At 43.4% G+C, this 25,570-nt stretch overlaps 1 protein-coding gene across 1 annotated transcript in view; it reads left to right on the top strand.

Annotated features, from left to right (window-relative positions):
* Positions 1-754: 754 nt before the first annotated feature.
* The window catches only part of LOC107388008 (liprin-alpha-3), a 36,240-nt gene continuing 11,424 nt past the window's right edge, over positions 755-25,570 (top strand). Inside the window, exons 1-7 of the mRNA XM_015963327.3 lie at positions 755-914; positions 10,585-11,330; positions 14,690-14,791; positions 15,049-15,213; positions 16,986-17,060; positions 17,145-17,204; positions 17,438-17,566. Of these exons, the coding sequence (XP_015818813.3) occupies positions 10,995-11,330; positions 14,690-14,791; positions 15,049-15,213; positions 16,986-17,060; positions 17,145-17,204; positions 17,438-17,566 (867 nt within the window). The 5' untranslated portion in view covers positions 755-914; positions 10,585-10,994. The remainder of the gene's footprint in view (positions 915-10,584; positions 11,331-14,689; positions 14,792-15,048; positions 15,214-16,985; positions 17,061-17,144; positions 17,205-17,437; positions 17,567-25,570) is intronic.

Here is a 25,570-nt window from a genome sequence, read left to right on the forward strand (position 1 = left end):
TATTTTAAGTTAGCTCCAGAAAAAAAAATCAAAATACGTCACAATTAGATTCATTACATTCATTTCAATCACCTTTTACTACAACTGAGAATTTCTCGCTCGTGTGAGTTCATTTTCATGAATTATGTTGTGTGTTTGCAGAAAAGTTGAAACATAGGAAGCACATAAATGTTATTTATGAGAAGTTGTTTCATAATTGTTGCTTATATGTCCCAATAAAGACACGTTTATTTTAGTTCAGCCCACTAGATGGTTATGAGTTTCTGGGGATTAACACATACGGCCTGTAGTGTTTGTTTGTAAAGAGCTCAATTCTGTCTCTTAGAGGAAAGATGCTCCATGTCAGGTATTCTGCTGTCCTTTCTCATGTGCACACACGCTGTATAATTAATCAGGTGTTTGATTGGCCCGTGAGTGCGCGTGGGAGCGTGGAGCACGCGCGCGCGCGTAAATCACAGAGATGCGGAGAATCGCTGAGAGAATGTTTCTTTAAGAACCATTACCTTCCAATCCGACCGAGGGGGAGTCTGTGGTCTGTGGTAGGGTGGCGGATTCCCCCCCCCCCCCCCCCCTCTCTCTCTCTCCATCATAATTTTTTTCCCTAACGTGGAACGAAAAGGACACCGGGGAAAATAACAGCCATTTACGTTTCTTTAATTAAAGAATTATATATATATATATATATATATATATATATATATATATATATATATATATATACATGAGAGAGAGAGAGAGAGAGAGAGAGAGAGAGAGAGAGAGAGAGAGAGAGAGAGAGAGAGAGAGAGAGAGGCAGCGCGCACGTTTGGGGTGAGCGGCGCGCGCACCGAAGCAAGCTGGATCCCGCGGAAATGGGCGAATAAGGGATTTTTAACATCAAACATGGACAGTACGGACTCCCCCCGATGACTGTGGTAAGGAAGCAACTTTACACCGCCTGCATCACCGCAACCCAGTTTCCGCTGAGAGGGTGGAGTGGTGATGGTTGTGGTGGTGGGGGACAGATAGGCGCAGAAGAGAGATGTGCGCGGATCCAGTTCTGCATGTGAACTAACAGCGTTTTGTTCTGGGCTGGGTGGTGTTGAGGCGCTGTCTGATGTTAGATCCAGTATCGTTATCAGGTTTGACAGGTGTGCTGGCAGCTTGTATTTATTAGGACACGCTCCCTCGCTCCCGTTTGCGTCCAGTTTGGGGGGTGGGGGGTAACATCATCATAAGATGCCTGTGTAAATTGGCCTACAGTAAAACTGTGTTACATGGAATTAATCATGGCTGCACCTACGCTCTTTACCGCTGAGAGCCTCATAATCAAACCTCCCAGTCCGAGCTGTCACCGGTTCAGTGGGGCTGCCTCTATCTGTGTAATGTCTCCAGATGGCAGACTGGAAAATGTGCCATGTCGGGGACATCCTGATGCTTCCCAGTCTTCCTCCAACGTAACTCATCATCTTCGTCTGATTTGGAAAGTCTTAAATTGTGTATACATGTGTGTGTGTGTGTGTGTGTGTGTGTGTGTGTGTGTGTGTGTGTGTGTGTGTGTGTGTGTGTGTGTGTGTGTGTGTGTGTGTGTTATTATCCAGTGTAGATGATCACAAACCGATATTATAGTCTCCAGTCCAATCCAGTGGCGTTCTCGTCTCCCTGTTCCATGATATGTGAGAGAATGCGAGCGGGGATCATTATCAGCCAATCTGCTTCCATTAAAATGCTATTAATGCACCCCATAACCATGCATTCCTTAACATCACACAGGTCCTCTCTTCTAAGCTTCAGGAGCACGCCCCGCTCTCCCCTTTCTGTATCACAAACACTAAACAGTTAGAGATGCTTTCCTGTGCTCACTTGTGTAGAAATCCTGTTCTCCATAAAACAAACGTTTTCTTCTGGGCTTTTTCTCATCTAAATATTCCACATCAGCAAATGAATTCCAATTGCAGACAATTTTAACCTTAATAAAAATAAAATGAAGTTATCAAATGATGATATTGTTAATTTCCTTCATCCTTGTTGATGGTGATGTAATTTACCTCCTTGTTAAATCAACTGTGATTAATCACTGTAAGCAGCCATACCCAGACCTGTAGAAGTAGCACACCTGTCGAATGAAGAAAGCACTCCAATATAACCTGTCTGCCAACATGGCGTAAGCTCAAAGATATCCAAAAGCAACACGATATGCCTCATTCTGAAGAAATTCAAGAGCGGTAGAACCCAGAATCACATCTAGACCCCTGCTGGCCTCCTTTGATTCAGATTAAGGTCAGAGGTCATGTTTCAAAAATAAGAAAGAAGCTGGAAGCAGATATGAGCAAAATAAAAGATATCCAATTCCCAAACATCTGCTGAGTAAAGAGAATGCGAGTCCCATCCCATATTTACCAAAAACATCATGATGAACCCTAAATGTTAGGGGAAACGTTCTACAGACTGATGAGAACAAAGTAGAACTTTCTGGAAGGTGTGTTTCCCATTGCATCTAGTGTAAAAGCAGCAATGTATTTCAGAAAAGTAACATCAACATTCAAACACGACAGTGGTAGTGTGATGGTTTTCATGTTTTTGGGGCAACTCCTCTTTAACATAGTGCCAGATCGGTTTGTAGAACCTTTGTCATTTGAAAGCTTTATTTTATACGTTTGTTTGTTTGATATTCATATTTGTTTGCTGATAAATTCTTTTTTAGCACATAATTAACGTTTTATACTAAAGTGTAATGATGAGACTTGTTTGACACTCCATCTCTGACCACTTCAGGGAAACACATGATGGTGTGGGCAGTCATGCTTCGAAATCACATGTTCAAACACACACATACTGAAACACGCTTTTGCCCAGTTACACTAGTCTGTCACAAAAGCTCAGCTGTCACATCAGTGAGTCAAATAAGCACATGAAAATGTAGGATAAGATGTACAAGCTGCCTTTTTTCCGGGCTTTGCAGGCCTGCATCAATTGGCTGCAGGAAAATATCTTTGTGACTTTTCTAAAGATGTGATGCTTAAAAGCAACTCTGCGGTCTCGTGTTTTTCCTGTTAGCCATCTCTCCTTCATGCACGTCCAATAACACATGGGTCATGAAGCCCAGTGACCTCTAGCCATCTCTCCTTCATGCGCGTCCATAAACACATGGGTCATGAAGCCCAGTGACCTCACAGCTGACCATTCAGTCCAAACTGCGGGCTGCACACTGTTGTTTTGCCTTCATGGACTCAGCCTTGTTGTAGCAAACTCATCACATGACAGACCAGTGTAAAGACTAGTATTACTATGAGTTATGCAGTGGAAATAATCCTAATTTTCTCTACTAATGCAGTTTTAAAACTGGTTACATTATTTTTCATGTAGAAAATTCGATGTGGGTTTCTGTGGAAATGTTATGAACAACAAATATCTGACCTGTTGTAGACAGCCCTTTGAAGAAACAGATTCTTTCTGACTGGACTGAAAAGCTAACGGCTAGCGACATTGGGACCAGTTCCAGAGTGGGTTGCTGCCATCTGAAAATAACTGTAATCCAGATATTGTATACTGGTCCATTAAAACTATGTTTTATGAAGGTTTAGATTTTAATTAATGTTAAATTTCCTGGTTATTTACACCACTTCCAATGAGAATTAGTGAGCATATCTTTCATAAACTCTCCTAATTGATGTCACACTTTAAACAAAATGTATAACAAGGACGTTCCCTAAAATAACAGCTTTAATTTTAAAAAGTGATTAAAGCCATTAAGATAAAAATTGCTTAAATTCTACAGAAACTATAGAAAAATGATAAATCATGACTGAATTACAAAAAAACATCTCATTAATAGATCTGAATTCAGAAAGTGGTTTTATTTTTAACTATCACCTAAGTGTTCATTTCTATTTTTCTATAATATTAGATGCATTATCTATGGCCTGAACTAAAGGTGTGGCTCACTGAAAAAAAAGTATGATTATTTCTGATTATAATCGGTCACTCTGAGTTTTTCATGCAGGCTGAACATGAAAATGTCTCCTACACCTATCTCCTGCATTAGCTTCTAATTGAAAATAGGCGGTGATACTCTAGGATTAGAAAAGCCTGATAAATCTACGTCACACTGCCACTTAACATTCATGGACTCACCCCATCTTGGTTCACAACAGAGAAGGCTGTTGTTGGTTTAGCGTCCAGGAAACAGCAGAGAACATTTTGGCTAGTATAAGCTAGCTGTTAGCATTAGCAACTCCACAACATGGCAGAACTCTTTCAGGGTTGTGTTATTTGTGGAGATAAAGTATCAATGTTGCAAAGCAAACTGAGTCAGAGTTGTGTTGCTGTTATCAATCAGAGGCGAGATGTCCAAATATCAAGAAATAAGACTCCAAAACCTGCTGTCTGAAGCTCAGCTGTGATGTGAATCTTCTAGCTCCTGGAAAGGGTGCCCTAGTGTGTTTTTACTAGAAACCACTGCAAACATATTGATTAAACAAGTGTTCTACACCTTTAAAAACTGACAAACTCAAAGAGAGTGTGTTCGGTTTAGATATGTGTCTGATTAAAATAGACCAAGGGTATTCAATCCTGGTCCTGGAGCACGTTTTAGTTTTAACCCTGCTTCAACACACCCGATTTCAATCAGTAGGTGATTAACAGGCTTCTGCAGAGCCTGATGAGCTGCTGCACAGGCGATTCAACCACTGAATCAAGTGCGTTGGAGGAGAGAAACCACTAAAACATGTTGAATACCAGTTTATTTTGAAAAACTGAAAAGCCTGATTGCGACTGATGTGCTTGCACCTTCAACAATATTGGCATTGTCATGGTTCCACAGTGCCAACACATGTTTCTGGAGTTGTCCCTAGAGAAAGAATTGTGCACCTAGCCTGGAAGGCCTGTGTAAATATTGGCTATAATCTAGCCACAATGCATTGGCAGAACTGAGTCGTGGGGCAAAATCTACGGTTGTCTTTCTAACTGTCTCTGCACACAACTAGACAATGTTCGGACCAATCAGAGCAACAAACGACAACATTCATCACTCAAAAATTTGTAAGCAGGGCAGTTTGCTATACACCGTCCATTGTCCAAATAAAAAACATAAGTATCTGCCAACTCAAAAAAAGCCCTAATCGAAATAGTCCAAAGTTAATGTCAAAGCCGTTTCGAATGAGAGTTGTTCCTGAGTCGCTGACATATTTGCAGTTTCTCTGTGTGCCTCTGCCATTGTCCTAAAAAAACATGTAAAATCTCTTCCAAGTTGGTGCTAATGGAACGTTCAATTTACCTCAAAAGCCGGAACTCGAAACTAGGAATGAAGAGTTATCCGCGTTCTGGTTACCGTGTCTGAGAAGTTGGGATTCCATTATGGCGACGCCCTCGAAAACTGCTGTTTTGTTAGTTATCAACAAATAAAGACGACTAATATACACATATAAAGTTCATCTTCAAAAAATGTTTGAGCAGGAGAAGCTTTTAGTTGCAAGTGCTACATGTAACACTGTGTGTTGTAAAATAAACACATTTCAACCAAAACTTGCTGTTGTTGATTCGGAGAGCTGCCATTTTGGATGTCGAGTTCGGAGTTCTGAAATTCTTCCGAGTTTCCGACTAGGAGATCTGACTTTGGGGGGCATTTTATTTCATTTTTCCTACTCGGAAGTCGGGATTTCCAAGTTCCGAGGGCAAATCGAACGCACCATAAACCCTCCCATCATGTCTCTTCAAACATAGAGAACTGTGGTTGGCCTGGCCCACACTTGTCAGAGTCTATGGTAGGCCTGACGAGGCCAAGGTGGATCGTGGCTAGGCCAACCTCCTGAGCAAAATCTTTTTGTTACTGCTACAGTTTGTCTGAATTTCTAGGCTACCTTATACCATGAATTCAATGAAGTTTAAATGTTCTCCAAGTACATGGTTAACACTAACTGCTATGAAAATTTTTTGTGGCTGGACTCGTTTTAGGGCTGAAACTAATTTTGTCATATAGGCCATGCTTTAACTAGCCCTTAGCTCATCAGTCCAGGCAAAACGAATCTAATTTTCTCTGATTTGACATTATTTTAAGAACCATTGACAAGGGGTGGAAGGTAATAAGAATGCACAAGTCACAATTATCTCCCTGTGCTGGCTGTGGACATTTATGCGAGTAGGTGTCCATGCGATTGCCTGCCTGAGAAATAAATGAAAATCACCATCTGGATTTATCATCTTGGATGGCTGTCATTGGTCAGGTCTGAATTCAGCAACGTTCTGTGCCCAAAGAATGAGGTCAGCTGACCACCTGAGTATAGGCTACTGTAAGACCAGGTTGTTCTATCAATGGACCTTTTCCTGCCCTGATGGCACAGATATATTTCAGGCTAACAAAGCCAGAATTTGTTGAGCTCAAACTGTGCAAAAGTTGTTCATGGAGCACGAGACAGCATTGTTATACATGGATTAGCCACCACAGACTCTGGACTTTAACCCCATTGAGAATCAATGGGATGTGCTTAAGAAGGCTTTTCATCGTGGTTCGAATCTCCCATCATCAATACATGATCATGGTGAGAAATTATTGCAACAGTGGATGGAAATAAATCTTGTGACACTGCAAAAGCTTTTTGAAACAATGCCGCAGCAAAGGGGTGCTGCGATCAAAGCTAAGGATGGTGTAATATTAGAGAGTCCAAGTTTTGGGTGGTGACTTTTTTGTTGACCGGAGTGTACACGTAAATATGTCTGGAATTTACAGGACATCTTCTTCAACTTTGGCATTGATGTTACATAATTAATACATATCTATCTGCAACAGCTATGATGTTTACTGTTCATAAACTTCTGAGAAAAACAAGGAATTAAAGTTTTAAACTGTCATTTTGACCTCTAGAAGTGATATTTCACTGTGTTTCATCATCTCAACGGCTCAAATGGCTTCCAGGATATTCTTCCTAACATTGATCACAGCTTAACTCTCAATAACTCTTGCTTTTGTTTTACTTCTTTTCTTTGAGAACCACTGAAGACATTTTGAACAAGCATTTGTTAAATTCCTGTTCATACCCAAACAATTACATTTTTATAAAAGCTGATAATGGACACTTTAAAATATAGAGTCAGTGCAACATTGATATTTATTTCTGCTGGTTGCCATCTTTCATCTTGTTTTGTTTTTAAATCAAAAGAAAACATGTTTCATAAGTTACAGATTTATTGCTATATTTTATCAGCAGTTTAACTCTGGTCCCCGAGTGCCATTACCTGCATGTTTTCTCTGTTTCCCTGCTCCAAGTCACCTGTTTTAAACAAGTGGTGATTAACAGGCTTCTGAACAACTTGAGAACATTCTCTCTCCTGACTCTTTAGGTTTTTTAAAACATTTTTTACCACTCAGGCAAAGGATTTCATAAAATAGCATTTTGAACCAAGGCTTTAAAACGAAACACACAGTTTTCTGTAGGTGTGGAACACTGAAAATACATTTTCGAATGATTATTACCGTGAGTTTTTCATGCAGGCTGAACATGAAAATAGTCTCCTACACCAAAATCCTGCATTAGCTCCTGATAGAAAATAGACAGTGAAACTCTAGGATTGGAAAAAGCCTGACAGATCTACATCACACTGTCACTTAACATTCATGGACTCACCCATCTTGAGTCATGATGGGGAAGGCTGTTGTTGGTTTAGCTTCCAGGAAACCGCAGAGCAGGTCTCAACATAGTAGAAGCTAACTGTCAGCATTAGCAACTCCACCACACAGCACAACGCCTCCAGGCTAATGCTATTAATGGTGATAAAACATCAAAGTTGCAGAACAGTCAGCGACGGAGTCGTGTTGCTGTTATCCAATCAGAGGTGAGATGTCCAAATATCGTGTCGTGTTAAGCTCACCTCTGATCTAGCTCACTACTAGTTCTTGTAACAGGTGAACCGGAGCTTTTTTTCCCCCCAGAGTATGTCTCATAAGGCATTCTGCTGGAGAGCACTACAAATGTATTGATTAAACAAGTGTTCCACACCTTTAAATAATAACATAATCTGTTATCACAGCCAGCAGGGCACTGAGCACAGCTTCAGCTGTGACCGTAATCATCTGCAAGTCTTTCATTAAAGCGTTTGTAGAAATCTTCTGTTGCTCTGAAGCAGAAAACCAGTAAATTTCCTCCCCTTTGGATGAAACTATCCCGATATTTCTAGACTGGACCAATATATTCGTGTTCCTGAAAACAATCCAGCGAGTCAGAGTCAGAGAAGTCTAAAGCTCTTCTCAAGTTTGAACTCTTTCACGCACGTTTAATAAAGAAAGTCAATGCTAGCTTCCATTAGTGGAGCACAAACGGAGGTAAGACGCTTTTTAGTGGGACACACAGTGAGGAGGCCTTGTGCTGGAGCCAGCTCACCAGCATGAGGAGCTAATTCAGTCCTGCATCAGCCCTCAGATTACCAGCTTGCAGCTTCGCCATTTTTAGGCCTTGATGTCTTGTAACGAAAAGCGTCAAACCTCCAGGTGTCCTTGCTGATTAGGTACAGCCATTATCTAACCTTACCCCACCTGTATGAAGAATTATGTCAGTGCTGAGGGGACATCTAAACCCTCAGCTCATTACAACTGCTCTGCACTCGCTTTCTTAACTTACCGTTATTATTGTGATTTCACTTTGGTCAGGATTTATTTTTTCTTTATCCCAGGCAGAGAACCAAGAAAACACTAACAGCCAGAAATAGCAATAAAAATGATTACTGTTGCTCTGTGTTGTGATGAAGGAAATGAATGGGACATTACAGTAATCATCTTTTATTTGTTGAATGGTGATGACAACTTTTAACCTGGTTCAACATCCAAAAAGCCAAATATAACCAACAAATAAACCAAACCAGTTCAATTACTTTCAAAATAAGAGGCTTGTCTATCAATAGAACCACAATTTTACCTGTTATTTTCCTCCAAAGATCTGCAGGAAAAGGAAGTGAAAATAAATATGTTAGTAATGTATTATAAAAGTACAAATTTAGCAAAAAAATAGCGCAGTAAAGATAACGTTTCTAACATGCCCAATGATAGGAACACTTTGTGATAATGGACCAGCCGCTTATGTCACAATTTTTCCAAAGCAACTTCTTGTAGCAGAAAATCGGCTATCAGGAGAATAACTACCAAAGTGATGTCACGGAAATAAGCAGTAACACATAGAAACTTCCTACCTACCTGACATTTCTATCCACTGATCCTTTTTAGGTCACTTACAGGTTTTTTGTGGCTGGACTCGTTTTATGGCTGAAACTCTATTTTCATGTTCAGTCTGCATGAAAACCTCAGTGTGACCGATTATAATCAGAAATACTAGTTTAAAAAAATGTTTCTCAGTGATCCAAACCTTTAAGAAGCCAGTCAGGGTAACGGCTCTTGTGCAGGAAATAATTACCAGTAAGAATTATTGGATGACATCCGGCTCAGAATGATTCCAACCTAAGCAGTAATGTGTGTTATGATGCTAAAATTTTATTTAAGTTTGAATCAGTTTAAAATATTGATCACAATTTCCTTTGGTGAGGGGATTATTTTTACTTCTTGTAAACAATCCACAAGGAGGTACCTTATCCTTCAGTGTAAATATTAAACAACCAGGACTTGACAGAGGCATATTTCCTGGCAAACATTTCTCTTCTTTACTGCTTTTGTCATCAGAAACGTGCACCCAGACGCTGCTCGGACTATTATATGGGATTCGTCAATTTAAACCTGTCCCTCATGTCCATATCGTCCTCTCTACCACCCCCGCGTCCTCACAGCTAGTAGGCAGTCACGTGAAGGCAGTGTGGACAACTCAGATGATGTCATGACACATTCACACATCACATAATCACTGCACTGGTACTCAGTGCTCTGCCTCAGCTGCAAAGGAGGAACATGGTTTGTTTTTGACACAATTCATGTGTCATTAATGCTAAAGTTGTGTTTCCTTCATGATTGTCTCTAGCTTTGTGTGTTAAATCCTGACTGGTGATGCACAACCATTAGTGCCTGTTAGCGTAAGGCAGCTAATGCTAGCTGTTGCTAATATTTATTTTTCTTTAGGACACATAATGGTTGTATGGCTCGATTGTGTAAATTGTGATGAAACATGCATTTCCATTTCACAGCAGAAAGGGGAAGTTTTCCATCATCGAATTGTAAGAGGATGTATTTTTACACGTTCATGGAGCTTTAATGACACCAGCCTTCATCTGAGTTGAATCAATATAAACAAAGATGACCTGACATCACAATGTGATCAAATGCACTCTTTGTAATTCTGCGTTTTCCTTCACACACATATGTAAGTCACACACCCACGAAAACAGCTTTAATGTTAAAGGTCATATAAACAAGCTGTGGAGAAACATCTGCCATCCAGAGGTGCTTTTATTTCAAGGCAGGATTTGCACATGTCAGATAGACAGCCTTCTGCATGTGTTGGAGGAGTTTAAGTGTTTAACAGGTCACTTTAGTTCTGGTGTTTGTTGGGAACAAAGGTACCACCAAAGATGCCTGTGGAAAGATTTTTTTTTAATTCACTTTTTGGCTAAACTGAATGTCTCAGGTTGTTTTTGACGCACAGTTTAATTTAATCTAATGCATTCTCTGTTTTCCAGATCTTACCATCGGCTCTGCGAGGACACCGAACTTGTAGACAGAGTTTTTATTGTTGGCTCACTGTTATCCCCTCTTTTCCTGTTACCCATTCCCTTCCTTGTCCTTGGCCAATCCCGTCCACAGAGGGACATCCCGTGTCTGACGCAACACATAAGAGCTCAGTTTGACAGAAGACAAGTGAGCAGAGGTCCACCGCTTTAAGCAACACAAAGGCAACAAAAGCAGAATGATGGACATGTAGACATGCCCAAGAGGACGATATTTTTGGACAACTGAAGACATAAAGATGTATATTTTTCTTTTTTAATACAAAATTATTAACGAAATACAGGCACAAGCTGAGACGTTTTGCACGTACAATCCCCTAATTTAGTTTCCAATAGTCACTTGGCTCACACATCACAGTCTCATGATGATGTGCGAGGTGATGCCCACCATATCTGAGGATGGGCGAAGTGGGACTGGCGGAGGCCCACCCTCGCCTGCAGCGGCGGGAGTGGGAGGCCCCGGGGGTGCAATGGGCGCAGGGGGATTCAGCAGCAGGGACCCCAGAGGTGGAGGAGATGAAGGTGGCAGCACAGGAAACCTGGAGTCCCTGATGGTCAACATGCTTACGGAGAGGGAGAGGCTGCTGGAGAACCTGAGGGAGACCCAGGACAGTCTGGGCACGGCACAGCTCCGCCTCCGAGAGCTCGGCCATGAGAAGGAGTCGCTCCAGAGGCAGCTGTCCATTGCTCTGCCACAGGTAGGGTCTCTCTACCATCTGTTGTGTTTGGGTGGGTTTTGGTGAGGTGATGTTAGGTTTGTCTCAGATATCTGTGTTTTCAGGTGTGATAGGCCTTCACTCAAAAGTAGTCATGGAGGCTTCTCTCGCTTCTGCTATAATATCATTTCTGGGTTTTGTAGCCCTGAGTTGAATCTGTAATTATGCCCCTTATGGTGTAATGAGGATTCATTAGGTTTACCCATAAAGTTAATGAATAAATAATGGCTTCAGCAGAGTGTGAATAAATAAATCAGCCTTTCGTGGCTGCGAACGTACCAAAGAAGACGATTTGATCCTATCAGCTACAGTAGGGGCAGCCCTTGTTCTCCTCAGCCTTGAATGGGGGATAGGTTTATATTTTCCCCAGCTTCCATGTGCTCAGCCACTTTCCACAAATTAACCAAAGGAAATTCAGACAGCATTCTTTGTCACTCTCTTGATCAGATTCGGACTAAGTTTAAAACAACAAATCCAAAATGGTGTTTCAACAAATGAGGCTCTTGTGACAAAACCGAGGTCATCATGACACAAATTAAAAAACGAACGGACACAAATGAAAATTCTTTGGCATGGGAGGTTGATTTTCACAATTGTAATGCAGGTCAAGTTGACCTGGATCTTGCTGATTATCCACGGGCATGACTGTGTAAACCTGGAACACCTGGTTTCATTTTTAACATTCAGTTCCTGGGAAAGCTCCTTTTATGGCCCTTTATGTGCTGAGCCTCAAACACAGAAAGCCCAGTTAATTCCTGAGTCTGACTGAAATTGGACTTTAGAAACGCGTGTAAACACCTTGGTCCAGCTAAAGTCAAACCAGAATGAACTACTCCTAATAGAGCTAGAGAACTCGGATAACGTGGTAATTTTCCTGGATGTAGTCAACGTCCCAGTTTAGCCCAACTATGACCGACCTGGGCACTCTCACTTCTGGAACTGATGAAACCGAGGAAGTGGCCTTCTGATACAAGTGAATCTGTTACGTGACACAATCAAACAGTACAGATCGTACACAAGCTGTGCTGCAGCCTTGTTGCCGTCCATTTCTTCGGCCATTTTTTATATCCTGCTTTTTCTCCATCTGTTTCACTTCCACCAGCATTTGTTTACGTCTTGTGTGACGCTTTAGGCTAACCGGAAGAACGCAGACTTGAAAGGGCGCAGGTCGCCACCCACTTTCACTAAGTCGAATGCACCTCATTCAATTGCCTCTCAACCCTCCCACTGTCTTCATGGGTGACCCTGCAAAGAAAGTTGACCATTGAGCAGGATTGATGGTTTATCCCTTGAGGTCCAAATGGCAGGAGTGAGCACCACCTCACCCCTGCCATGTGGACCTCAGGGGATAAACCATCAATCCTGCTCAATGGTCAACTTTCTTTGCAGGGTCACCCATGAAGACAGTGGGAGGGTTAAGAATGTTCTGGAGATAAAAAAAATAAACAAAAATACATCAATAAATTGGTTCTCTCCATTTGTCCAAAAACCTTCTCTCAGGAAAGACACCCGAGGGGAGGAGTGAGTGTTTCCTGACCATGTTTGCGTTCAAAACCTAGCTTGTTCTGTAGATTCGCTATAACAGCTTTAAGCAGCAATAAAAAGAAACTGTTTTGTTTTATGTTTAATAAAAAACGTCACATTCTTTTACGTTAAAACGTATAAATCTCCTGCACTTAAAGCCTTTTAGGCCCTTGACAAAGCTCCTCGAGTGAGAAGCAAAATGTCTTTGAGAAAACAACGACGTCCGGTTGCCTTCATTTGAACCCCTTTGGACTAGGGCAGTGATTGTCATTTGCTGGTTCGTGGGCCACACCCGGCCCTCAGGCCTTTCCACCTGGCCCTGCATTATTACGGAATCATGATGCATGTTCTACCTTTTTCTATATCAAATTAAACAAACTGAAAAACAGCCTTTTACCAGAAATGACTACAAACTCAGCTCTCATAGAATCTCAGTTTTTGCACTTTTAACTATTATAGGGAATACCTGCAGTGTCTTGGCAAAAAACCCTCATGGGAAGAGAGCAACACATGAACAAATAAAGAATATTTACCAGGTTGATAGGCAGATTTAAAGGAATTATAATTAAGGGAGGAAACAAGCTCTTCCTTGAAGAAAAATAACTAAAGATTCAGTACTTTGTGGCAAACAGCATGCTTGAATTACAATGTCACAAATGGGAAGCCTAATATGTCACAGTCACCCCCTAGTGGCCTGGGTGAGTGCAGGAAACAGAAACATAAACACTGACAAATGCAAAAAAATATTAGAAATGAATATATCTAATATCTATATGTTAATATACAAAAATTACAGATATTTATTTTAGAAGAGCATTTGGCCCTCACAGTGTCTGCTGGAACAAACTCCGGGCCTTGAAAAAATTGAAGACCCCGGGACCAGGGGGTGTTTTTGGCTCACGGTTTTCATTTTCGTTGTTTATGTTGATGACTTGACGCAATGTTCGAAAGCCATAATGGCTAAATAGACTTAAGTGAATTTCAAAAAAACTAATTATGAGTTTTTTCTTTTTACAAACAAAACGTGAAACGATGAGAAAAGCATTTCAACTCCTGATTTCCTACATCTCCAGATTAATCAACAAAACAAACTCCTCTAAATGAATGAAAAACAACAAGAATGGGATCGCATCAGCGAGAAAACAACAGAATGACGCGAGAGGCCGACTGAGAGACTGCCCCTGATCCAAACAAGAAACAATTCCATAAGGCCAACAGCCAACAAACCCACTGTGTCACCATCTGCACCAATCGCTCCTGAACTCTTCTCTCTCACAAACACACATATCATGCGACTTCTAACAATCACAAGCCCTTACTCGTGCATCGCAGTGTTAAACAGACATAAAGAAAGGATTCTCCGTGGATGGAGCAGGCTATCGTGGACGACACACTCTCCACTCGAGGCGCTGCTCTTGTATTCCCTCTGCTGCTGTAAACACCCTCTTGATGCTGTGTTTCTGGGAGATCTCTCTTGTGAATTCCAGCACTGAGCCATCGTGTAACTGTGTGATGTCATTCGTCCGTGAATAAGAGTTCACAGAAGAGGCCGAGCAGCAGGGAGAAACTGTGTCAGTGTTATGTAGGTTCACATCATGAACGGCCTCACTCGTTTCTGGTCTCAGGTGTTTGACAGAACATGCTTCTGCTTGTGTGTGGTTTTAGTTTTCCATGTGCAATTTCTGTGTGTTTAGCTGAAATCAGCCAAGCGTATTTGTTTTGCAGAAGTTTGTTTTCTTCCTTGAATTTCCCGTGCAGAGAGCATAAGTTGGGCAGGTTTGTTTTCGCTCCCCTGAATGCAGCTTTGTGTTCCACAGGAGTTTGCTGTGTTGACTAAAGAGCTGAACGTTTGCCGGGAGCAGCTTCTTGAGAGGGAGGAGGAAATAGCAGAGCTCAAGGCGGAGAGAAACAACACACGTGTAAGATTTTGCCTATTAGCAGCCTCTGCCTCGTCTTTTTCTCCCATTGTGACTGTGTGGGTGTGAGACTGTCGTTTGCTTCTGGTGTTTTTCTTTCCCCCATTCCCTATGAGGAACTCATCTCACCACTCTTCTCTCTGTTTGCATTCCTCCACGCCTCTTCTCTGGCTTTCTGTTGCCTCTTCGCTTCAATCGTCCACTATGTGTCTAACCTCTGACTTTACCTTGCTGTTGCTTTCCCCCTGCGACCCACTCAGTTATTGCTCGAACACCTGGAGTGTCTAGTGTCTCGCCACGAGCGCAGCCTGAGGATGACCGTGGTCAAGAGGCAAGCCCAGTCTCCTGCAGGGGTCTCCAGTGAGGTGGAAGTCCTCAAGGCCCTGAAATCTCTATTTGAGCACCACAAAGCTTTAGACGAGAAGGTGGGTGAGATGAGGGAGCCTTTCTGTGTTGCTGTGGATTTTATTTTAGAATCTCAAATTTTACTTTCTGCTCTTATTGAACTTGTTTCATCAAGTGGTGCAACTTGGAAATTTCAGGGACTGAAAGGTAAAGAGATTATGTGAAACATGGAAAAAATGATAAATACGTTTAAAAAATATCCAAAGATTTGTAATTTTTTTTTTACAACTTTAACAAAGCATGATGCAAGATCCATGCTCATGAAACCAATAAGAAAACTATTGGTGAAAAAGCAAACAGACCTGAGACATTTTGTGTTTTCCCTTCATACCAGTGCAGGTAGAACATGGTGGATTAGAACTTCTAGTAACTAATGATGTCCGATATTAACGCCCTATTATCATCTGATAGTGGCATTGGAAATTATCGGTATCAATCTTTAATGACACAACGTTTACATACCGTGCACATATTACACATCAAACTCTCTCAAAATGTCTAAATGTGACAGATCTGAAGTTTAGTTTTTGAGAATTTCTAGATTGTTTGGCTCAACTTGTGAAGAAATTGAAGTTTGCTCTGTGTAGAGGGTTATGGGTAGGGTGTAATCTGGGATTATCTAATGGAGAATGTGATTCAGCTGCTGTTAATGACAGAACAAACAGGTCACTTTTTACATTGTTTGATCTAAATTGTTGTTATCTTTTGCAGAGATATTGTTTAAAGCTTAAGTATGGTACGAGGTAGATGTACCCTGAACTTACATTTACTTTATTTTGCTCTGGGAAATTAAGAGTAGACAACATCACTTCCTGTATCTTAGTTTATGGTTTATTTTACTTCTTTATGGTCTCATTAGAAACTAATTTGAGGATAATTTTCTACGTTTTTGATGCTCTCATTAGCAACACACACCTAGTTTGAACACGTGACTTTTACCAGTTTCAATCAATCAATCAATCAACCTTTATTTGTTGAGCACTTTCCACACAAGTGACCAAAGTGCTGCACAGTTAAAAACATCACAAGCAACTATGATAAAACAAATAAAATATGGGACTGAGTAAAAATGACCACATAAAAGAAATTCAAACACTAATAGCAATAACAAACCAACAAGGTGCATTTCTGCTCAACTGAGATTTAAAGCCAAGGTAAAAAGGCGAGTTTCTAAAAGAGACTTAAAATCATTCAGAGACTCAGCCATCCTTATAGGCAGAGTAAGATCGTTCCATGGTCTGGGACCCACAGCAGAAAAGACCCTGTCCCCTCGGGTCACAAGACAAGTCATAGGGACCTGTAAAGGGAGCTGGAGCTCAGACCTCAAACGTCTCTAGGAACATGCTTATTCAGAATCTGTTAGGTAAGGCGGTGCCTGGTCTTTTAAACATTTAAAAACTAACAATAAAATCTTAATCCTAAAACAATCAAGCAACCAGTGCAGGGAGGACAGAAGAGGGGTTATGTGGTCACGACACTTAATACCCGTAAGCAGACGGGCAGCAGCGTTTTGCACCAACTGCTGTACTTGTGTGTGGAAATGTTCCTACATGTCAGAACATCTCTGACCGTGAGTTTGAGCAGCTTCTAGTGGTAGAATGAGGGACCCGCTGAAGGTCTCGGTCATCTACACACATTCCTCATCCATAAAGTTTTTCACCCAATAAATAATTATGCTTTTTTTGCATCATTTTAAATTAGTGTTTGACCTCTCAGGTGTTTACCGTGAGATTCCACGACACCGTTTCTGCCACTACTTGGGTGAACCGTGCCCCCTTTTACATTGTTTCAGGTTCGAGAGCGACTCCGTGTGGCCCTCGAGAGAGTGTCCATGTTAGAAGATCAACTTGCTGCATCTTCTCAAGAGGTAAACGCAACGCTGAATCTACACAAACATCAGCTTTCTCAGATCAAAGAAAACACTCATTTGACCTTTTTGACTTCTTTACAGGTAATCTCTTTAAGAGACCAAATTAAAAGACGTCAACAAGGGGTGGACGGCGGGAAAGATGTAAGGGAGGGTTTTCTGCATGCTGGCTCCAGTTGTTGTGTGTGTGTGTGTGTGTGTGTGTGTGTGTGTGTGTGTGTGTGTGTGTGTGTGTGTGTGTGTGTGTCTTTGTGGTAGAAAGTAGACTTTGGGTACTGTGGTGTGTCCATGTGCCTTTGGCTCCTCTAGAGCTCAAAACTGACACTAACTCATTTTTTATACCCTTTGATATTTTGTTGTATTGCTGATTGTTCCAGCGGCTACCCAATGGTCCGTCAGCTGGACTGGAAGACGGCGAGCTGGACAGACAGAAAGAAGGGGAGATTGAGCGACAGAGAGCTGAACTCTCCCAGCTAAGGGAGAGGCTGGCTCTCATGTGCCGACAGGTGAGAGAAGACATCAGCGTGAGGAGTTTCCTAACAAACAAGACTAGTTTTATTACCGACGGTGTGCTGGGTGGTGTGGTGATAAAACATTGAACGTGTTGACAATTGGCCAAATCAGAGAAATTGTAGAATCATCACATTTTACCTAACAGAAGAGAACAGAAAGCTGATTCCACCTGGACTGATTTAGAAGCGACACACTCTGAGCCTGATCACTTTTGTTTGGATCCCCCAAAAACATTTTCTAATGGTCACGGTTTTTAACATTCGTAACCTAACTGGTGAGTTGAGTTGTTAATCTATACCATGATACGGCCAGCTGTTGCAACATGATAACATTACTAGCACATGTTAGCACAAAGCTAATTATTAGTTAAAGCATTATTTATCCTTTTAGGGCTATTTTAAACTAGAGAAATAATGCGACTGCATTGTTCAACAGCCAGTTAGTTTAGAATAAAAACAAGAGTTAAAATTTAACCACAAATCCTGAAAACGTTGTGATTTCTCTACAAGATAAATTGACCTCTTATGATGAATTATATAAATGGAAACCGTGTTCCCTCGCCTGTATGCGGGTTACTGCCCCCCCCCCCCCCCCCCCCCTGGAGCCAGGCCTGGAGGTGGGGCACGTTGGCGAGCGCCTGTTGGCCGGGCTTTCACCCATGGAGCCTGGCCGGGCACAGCCCGAAGAGGAGATGTGGGTCCCCCTACCCATGGGCTCACCACTCGTGGGAGGGGCCAAAGGGGTTGGGTGCAGTGTGTGACGGGTGGTAGTCGAGGGCGGGGACCTTGGTGGTCTGATCCTCGGCTACAGAAGCTGGCTCTTGGCACATGGAATGTCACCTCTCTGGTGAGGAGGAGCCTGAGTTGGTGTGTGAGGTTGGGAGGTTCCGACTAGATATAGTCAGACTCACTGCAACGCATGGCTCTGGCTCTGGAACCAGTTTCCTTGAGAGGGGTTGGACTTTCTACCACTCTGGAGATGCTCCCACTGAGAGGTGCTGAACAGGGGTGGGCATACTAGTTGCCCCTAGGGCCTGCACGACTTTATTTTTTTTTAAGTCGACAGTCAAGTAATGAAAGTCGAGTCGACTTCGACTAGTCGTTGATGACGTCATACGCCAGAAGCGGCGGCGGGGAGGGGTCGGTCGGTAGGTTCGCTGGAGTTTTTGACAATTAAAATTGCGCCCACATTTTCTAAGTTAACACATCTCTTTTAACAACGGTAGTTTCTGCATCCTACTTCAGTCCTCTCCCCACTCCCCCTGCGCAGCAGCCGCAAACTCACTGATGCGCCTGCAGCCTCTCGGAGTTCCTGCTGCTCTAAACATTAAAACAATTATTTCATTTTCTGTTCCTCACTTCTGATTACCTTCAGTGGTGTCTGTTTGTTGCAACCAGCAGGTACAAAAACTAACTTGTTTTTATTTGACTATTTTTCTGTCCTGTCTGTTTATTATCTTCCTGCATCTCCTCTCAATCCTAAAGAGAAACTGCTACCTGGGTTCATATATATTCACCTTATGAGTTACCTTTGAACTGCAGTTCTAAAAGATCTACCGACCGCAAAAACAGCGGAGTGCCGCTGCTCGCCGGCCGACTACAACGGGACCGTTTTTGCTGCGGAGTTCATGCCGGAGCGGAGCGGAGTGGAGATAATGGAATCTTGGGGGTGCGTCACCGGAGGACAACAGGTGATGCGCCTCGCTCCGCAGCAGCGAAATGCATCAGGCACAAATAACAGACAGAAAACATGAAAGGAAATGAGCCGACATGAACGATCGCGTGTTTAATTTATTTTTGAGGTGGTGACACCTGATTTGGCGGTGCTCAGGACGCAATGTCTGGAGCGCACGTCAACGATCAGAGCTTTGCATGCACAAACTGGTTATGATTAGGATGGGGTGAGGGGAAGGTTAAATTGCAAGAGGGAAAAGGTCACAGTTTGGTTAAATGTCCGTTTTATCGCCGGTGTCAGTACCGCACAGCGCGTTGCCTCCGCCTCGATCCAGACGCGCAGGGGCTCATCACCTGCTGTCTTTTCCGAGGACTGCATCTTGTCAGTCATTATCTCGTGACAGCGACTAGTTGATGACAGGCATAAAAAGTCACTACAGAGCCGTGAAGTCGACTAGTCGACTAGTTCGTACAACCCCTAGTTGCCCCCCCATCTTGGTGCCTGTACGTTGGGGTTTATCCCGGTGAATGAGAGGGTAGCCTCCCTCCGCCTACGTGTGGGGGGACGGGTTCTGACTGTGGTCTGTGCTTATGCACCAAACTACGGTTCAGACTACCCACTCTTTTTGGAGACCTTGGAGGGTGTGCTGGAAAACGCTCCTTCTGGTGACTCCCCCGCTCTGCTGGGGGGACTTTAACGCTCACGTGGGCAACGACAGTGAGACCTGGAGAGGTGTGGTTAGGAGGAACGGCCCCCCTGATCTGAATTCGAGTGGTGTATTGTTATTGTACTTCTGTGCCAGCCATGGATTTTCCACAATGAACACCATATTCAGACATAAAGGTGTCCATATGTGCTCTTGGCACCAGGATACCTTAGGCCGCAGCTCCATGATCGACTTTGTTGTTGTTTCATCTGACTTGCGGCCGCATGTCTTGGACACTCGGGTGAAGAGAGGGGCGGAGCTGTCAACTGACCACTACCTGGTGGTGAGTTGGCCCAGATGGTGGGGGAGGATGCCGGTCAGACCAGGCAGGCCCAAACGTATCACGAGGATCTGCTGGGAATGTCTGGCAGAGTCTCCTGTCAGAAGGAGCTTCAATTCCTACCTCCGACAGAACTTCCAAAATGTTCCAGGAGAGGCGGGGGACATTGAGTCTGAATGGACCCTGTTCGGTGCCTCCATTGTTGAGGCGGCCGACCAGAGCTGTGGTCGCAGGATCATCGGTGCCTGTCGTGGTGGGAACCCCCCAACCCGCTGGTGGACACCGGCGGTTAGGGATGCTGTCAAGGTGAAGAAAGAGTCCTATCCGGTCTTTTTGGCCTGTGAGACTCCAGAGGCAGTTGACGGGTACAGGCAGTCCAAGCGGAGCACGGCTCGGGTGGTTGCCAAGGCAAAAATCCGGGCATGGGAGGAATTCGGTGAGACCATGGAGCAAGACTTCCGTACGGCTTTGAGGAGACTCTGGTCCACCATCCGGCTCCTCTGGGGGAGGGGGGCAGTGCACTACCAACACTATCTATAGTGGGGACGGTGTGCCGCTGACCTCAAGACGTTGTGGATTGGTGGGCAGAATACTTCGAAGACTTCCTCAATCCCACCGACACATCTTCCAGTGAGGAAGCAGAATGTGGGGACTTTGGGTTGGCCTCTCAAATCTCTGGTGCTGAGGTCACTGAGGTGGTTAAAAAGGTCCTCTGTGGCAAGGCTCCAGGGGTGGATGAGATCTGCCCGGAGTTCCTTAAGGCTCTGGATGTTGTGGGGCTGTGTTGGCTGACGCGGCTCTGCAATATCGCATGGACATCAGGGGCAGTCCCACTGGACGGGCAGACCGGGGTGGTGGTCCCCTTATTTAAAAAGGGGGGCCGCAGGGTGTGTTCCAACTACAGGGGGATCACACTCCTGAGCCTTCCAGGTAAGGTCTATTCAGGGGTTCTGGAGAGGTGGATCCATTGGATTGTTGAACCTCAAATTCAGGAGGAGCAATGTGATTTTCGTCCTGGCCGTGGAACACTGGACCAGCTCTATACCCTTAGGGGGATCCTGGAGGGTGTGTGGGAATTTGCCCAACCAGTCTACATGTGTTTTGTGGATTTGGAGAAGGTGTTTGACCGCGTCCCTCGGGAGGCCCTGAGGGGGTTACTCCGGGAGTATGGGGTACCAGGCTCTCTGATACGGCCTGTTAGGTCCCTGTATGACTGGTGTCAGAGCTTGGTCCGCATTGCCGATAGTAAGTCGGGCTCATTCCCAGTGAGAGTTGGACTCTGCCAAGGCTGGCCTTTGTCACCGATTCTGTTCATAACCTTTATGGACAGAATTTCTAGGCGCAGCCAATGTGTGGAGGGCATCTGTTTTGGTGGCCAGAGGATCAGGTCTCTGCTTTTTGCAGATGATGTGGTCCTGTTGGCTTCATCAGAACGTGATCTTCAGCTTTCGCTGGAGTGGTTCGCAGCCGAGTGTGAAGCAGCTGGGATGAGAATCAGCTCCTCTAAATCTGAGACCATGGTCTTGATTCAGAAAAGGGTAGAATGTCTTCTCCGGGTCAGGGATGAGGTCCTGCCCCAAGTGGAGGAATTTAAGTATCTCGGGGTCTTGTTCACAAGTGAGGGAAAACTGGAATGTGCGATCAATAGGCGGATTGGTGCTGCATCTGCAGTGATGCAGGCGTTGTACCGGTCTGTCGTGGTGGAGAAAGAGCTGAGCCAGAAGGTGAAGCTCTCGATTTACCAGTCGATCTACGTTCCTACCCTCACCTATGGTCATGAGCTTTGGGTAGTGACCGAAAGAACGAGATTGCAGATACAAGCAGCCGAAATGAGTTTTCTCCGTAGAGTGGCTGGGCTCTCCATTAGAGATAGGGTGAGAAGCTCGGTCATTCGGGAGGGGCTCGGAGTAGACCCACTGCTCCTCCACATCAAGAGGAGCCAGTTGAGGTGGCTCCGGCATCTGGTCAGGATGCCTCCTGGACGCCTCCCTGGTGAGGTTTTCCGGTCATGACCAACCGGGAGGAAACCTAAATGTAGACCCAAGACACGCTGGAGGGGGACTATGTCTCTCACCTGGCCAGGGAACGCCTTGAGATTCCCCCAGAGGAGCTGGCCCAAGTGGCTGGGGAGAGAGAAGTCTGGGCCTCTCGCCTTAGGCTACTGCCCCCGCGACCCAACTCCGGATAAGTGGATGAAAATGGATGGATGGATGGATGGATGGATGGATGGATTATGTTTTTGCTATTTTGCCCAGCTAGTTTCCTGGGTTCAAATGTGAAAACAACTCAAATGGTTTAAGTTAAAGTGCAAGTTTATTGAGAAACATATTTGACGTTTTCTTGTTGGTAATGCTTCCTTTTACAGTCCCCTAGTTACTAAGTACTTACATGGTAATTGCATGGTAAGTTAAAATGTAATTACTGTGTAAAGCAGTATTTACTGGGAATGATTAAAGGGACTTTACAGAGTTTTGAATTTTTATGCTCGTGATTGCCCCCTCAGGCCAAAAGCATAACGGCAGCTTCAATAGTAGGCTCGTGCACGAGGTGCGCATGCTGTACGTGCACACTCCTTAACGAAAATAACAGCTGAGACAGCCCCGTGTATGTGTGTGTGTGTATGTGTGTGTGTGTGTGTGTGTGTGTGTGTGTGTGTGTGTGTGTGTGTGTGTGTGTGTGTGTGTGTGTGTGTGTGTGTGTGTGTGGCCCAGAGGACAGGAGAACACGCAGCTAATTAATTAAATAATTTGGTTCTGTACCTTTCTCTTCAGCACAGCCGACAAAGGTTTATGATGGGTCAGTCTTCCTGCATGATCAGACCATTCCATTCCCTTGCTTGAAAAATTCTTCCGAAATGAAAGTTGAACCCACATCTTTTTATCTGTGAATTCAATGCCGTTCGGCGAGTCTCAAATAAAAATTTGGGCATCTTACTGTAAAAAAATAAGCCATTAATGTAAAAAAGAAACTCTAACTAAACCATATTCACTTCGAAAATCGAACCCAGGTCTTCTGCACGAGAGTCCGACATCTTATTAGGTGAGCTAAAGCGCAAATAACATTTTTTGCATCTGTGACATTTATATCCTTGACAGCTGAAACAACGTTCAAAAAACGGTTCGGAGCGAAAATGGCTATTTTGTTGCTAATTTGTAGGAAATATCTAGAAGAAAGTAGCTAAGGTCCTCAGAAATGTAGCTAGGTTCATCACTAGGTGTTAGGAACAGCGAAAAAGTCGCTGAGTTCGCACTACCTCACTCTCTGCTGCTAAAGCTACTGATAGCAAATGCTACGGGCTATGCCTGAGCGTGAACGCGCGTGAAGCAGCCTGCTCGACTCGAGCAACTCTCTTTTTCTGTGATTTTACAGGAAAACAGGCAATCACAGTAAAAATGCCAGGGCTCATTCGACAGGACCAGGGCATTGCAGGAGAATGTATGAAGAAGAAATGTATTATTTCTATACATGTTTTGACTGTCAAACTTCCATAATGCCCCTTTAATAAAAATAAAAACTAGAATTGAACATGAGTTACATGGTAATATCTGTTTAAGAACTCAGAAACAATAATACACTTTGACTTACTATGTGGAGAGAGGACTGTAAAAGGAAGCATTACCTTATTGTTGAAATACAATACAGGGGCGACGGTGGCACAGGAGTTAAGTGCTCGCCCCGTAATCGGAAGGTTGCAGGTTCGAGCCCCACTCAGTCTGTCGCTGTCGTTGTGTCCTTGGTCAAGACACTTAACACACGTTGCCTGTTGGTGGTGGTCGGAGGGACCGGTGGCGCCAGTGCTTGGCAGCCTCACCTTTGTCAGTGTGCCCCAGGGCAGCTGTGGCTGCACTGTAGTTCATCCCCACCAGCGTGTTTATGTTTATGTGTGTGTGAATGGGTGAATGACTGATTGTGCTGTAAAGCGCCTTGGGGGGTTCCAGGTCTCTAGAAGGCGCTATATCAAATACAGGCTATTTACCATTTACAGTCACTCTGAGTTTCACATGCTGGCTAAGTGTGAAAATAGTCTTCTACCCCTATTTCCTGGATTATCCGCTGATAGAAAAAAAACTGGGAAACGCTCGGGTCAGAAAAAGCCACACAGATCTACATCGCGCTGTAAATTGGCATTCATGGACTCACCCATCATGGCTCACAGACACTAAAGGCTGTGTTACTCAAGTCAGTGACTCTATGCAGTCTGCTGGGTTTTCTTACATTGGAAACTTTTAGCTAACTGGCATAATGATCTGAACTCAATGCACTGATGATTAGGTTCAATTACAATGTTTATTTTCTGAAGGGCCTTGAGATGACTCTTGAGATGACCACGCTAAAGACAATGAGTTTAATTGTTGATTTTTGCAGCCAGGAGAGAGGAGAGCACATTTAAACTAATAGAAGCTAACCATTAACATTAGCATCTCCACAATTCCATCAGACTTGTGTTATTTGTGGAGTTAAAACAGTAACATTGCGAAACAAACGGAGTAGAGTCACATTGCTGTTAGCCAATCAGAGCTGAGATGTCCAAATATGAATAATAATGAGTAAGACTCCAAATCCAGAGCTTTTTTTCACAGAGAATGACTCACAATGCATTCAGTGATACTAAAGAGAACCACTGCAAATACATTGAAATAATGAATATGTGAGAGCTTCGAGTTCAAGTGTCTCTGAATAATGTCAATGGTAGCACCCAAAGAACACAAAAACCCCTCAAATGAATGAGTCCTGTCTAATAAAACGTTATGAACAATCCTTATCAGAGTAGATGACCTGCAGTGCATGTAATATTAATAAACAGACTCATTAGCTCACCGCTCCCCACAGGGATGGGTCAAATGCGGAGATGAATTTCTCCAGTGTGTGATGATGACTAATGGGACTTTAACTTAATATCAACAGATTTTATCCAGATACTTTGCCGCTCTCCTGGTCTGTTCTTGATTTCTTTTCATTAGTTAATCCAGCTGGTATGAAGATGGCATCATTAATCTGCCCATGGTTATTCAGCTTTCTCTAATTTAGCTTACAGGAATTTCTAGTATTACACAAGATCCTTATACTGATCATCCTCCTCCCTCTACTGGCAGATGACACAATTACAGCTGCTCATGAAAAGATTAATAATATTGAATAAAAGCAATAATTGATTAAAGGCAAGAAGGCTAATAAGCTTTAGGGCTGATACAAAAATAAGAAAAAATAAGCCATCAGTTCCTAGTCGACCGACAATTGTATTTGTTTCGTTTTGAGGTACGAGTCCAATAAACGCTAATGTTTGAATATTGTTTCTATTTTACAACCATGGCAGGCAACGTAGATTTAAAAGGGTTC

The sequence above is a fragment of the Nothobranchius furzeri genome, chromosome 16, assembly GCF_043380555.1.
Source record: "Nothobranchius furzeri strain GRZ-AD chromosome 16, NfurGRZ-RIMD1, whole genome shotgun sequence".
Taxonomy (NCBI): domain Eukaryota; kingdom Metazoa; phylum Chordata; class Actinopteri; order Cyprinodontiformes; family Nothobranchiidae; genus Nothobranchius; species Nothobranchius furzeri.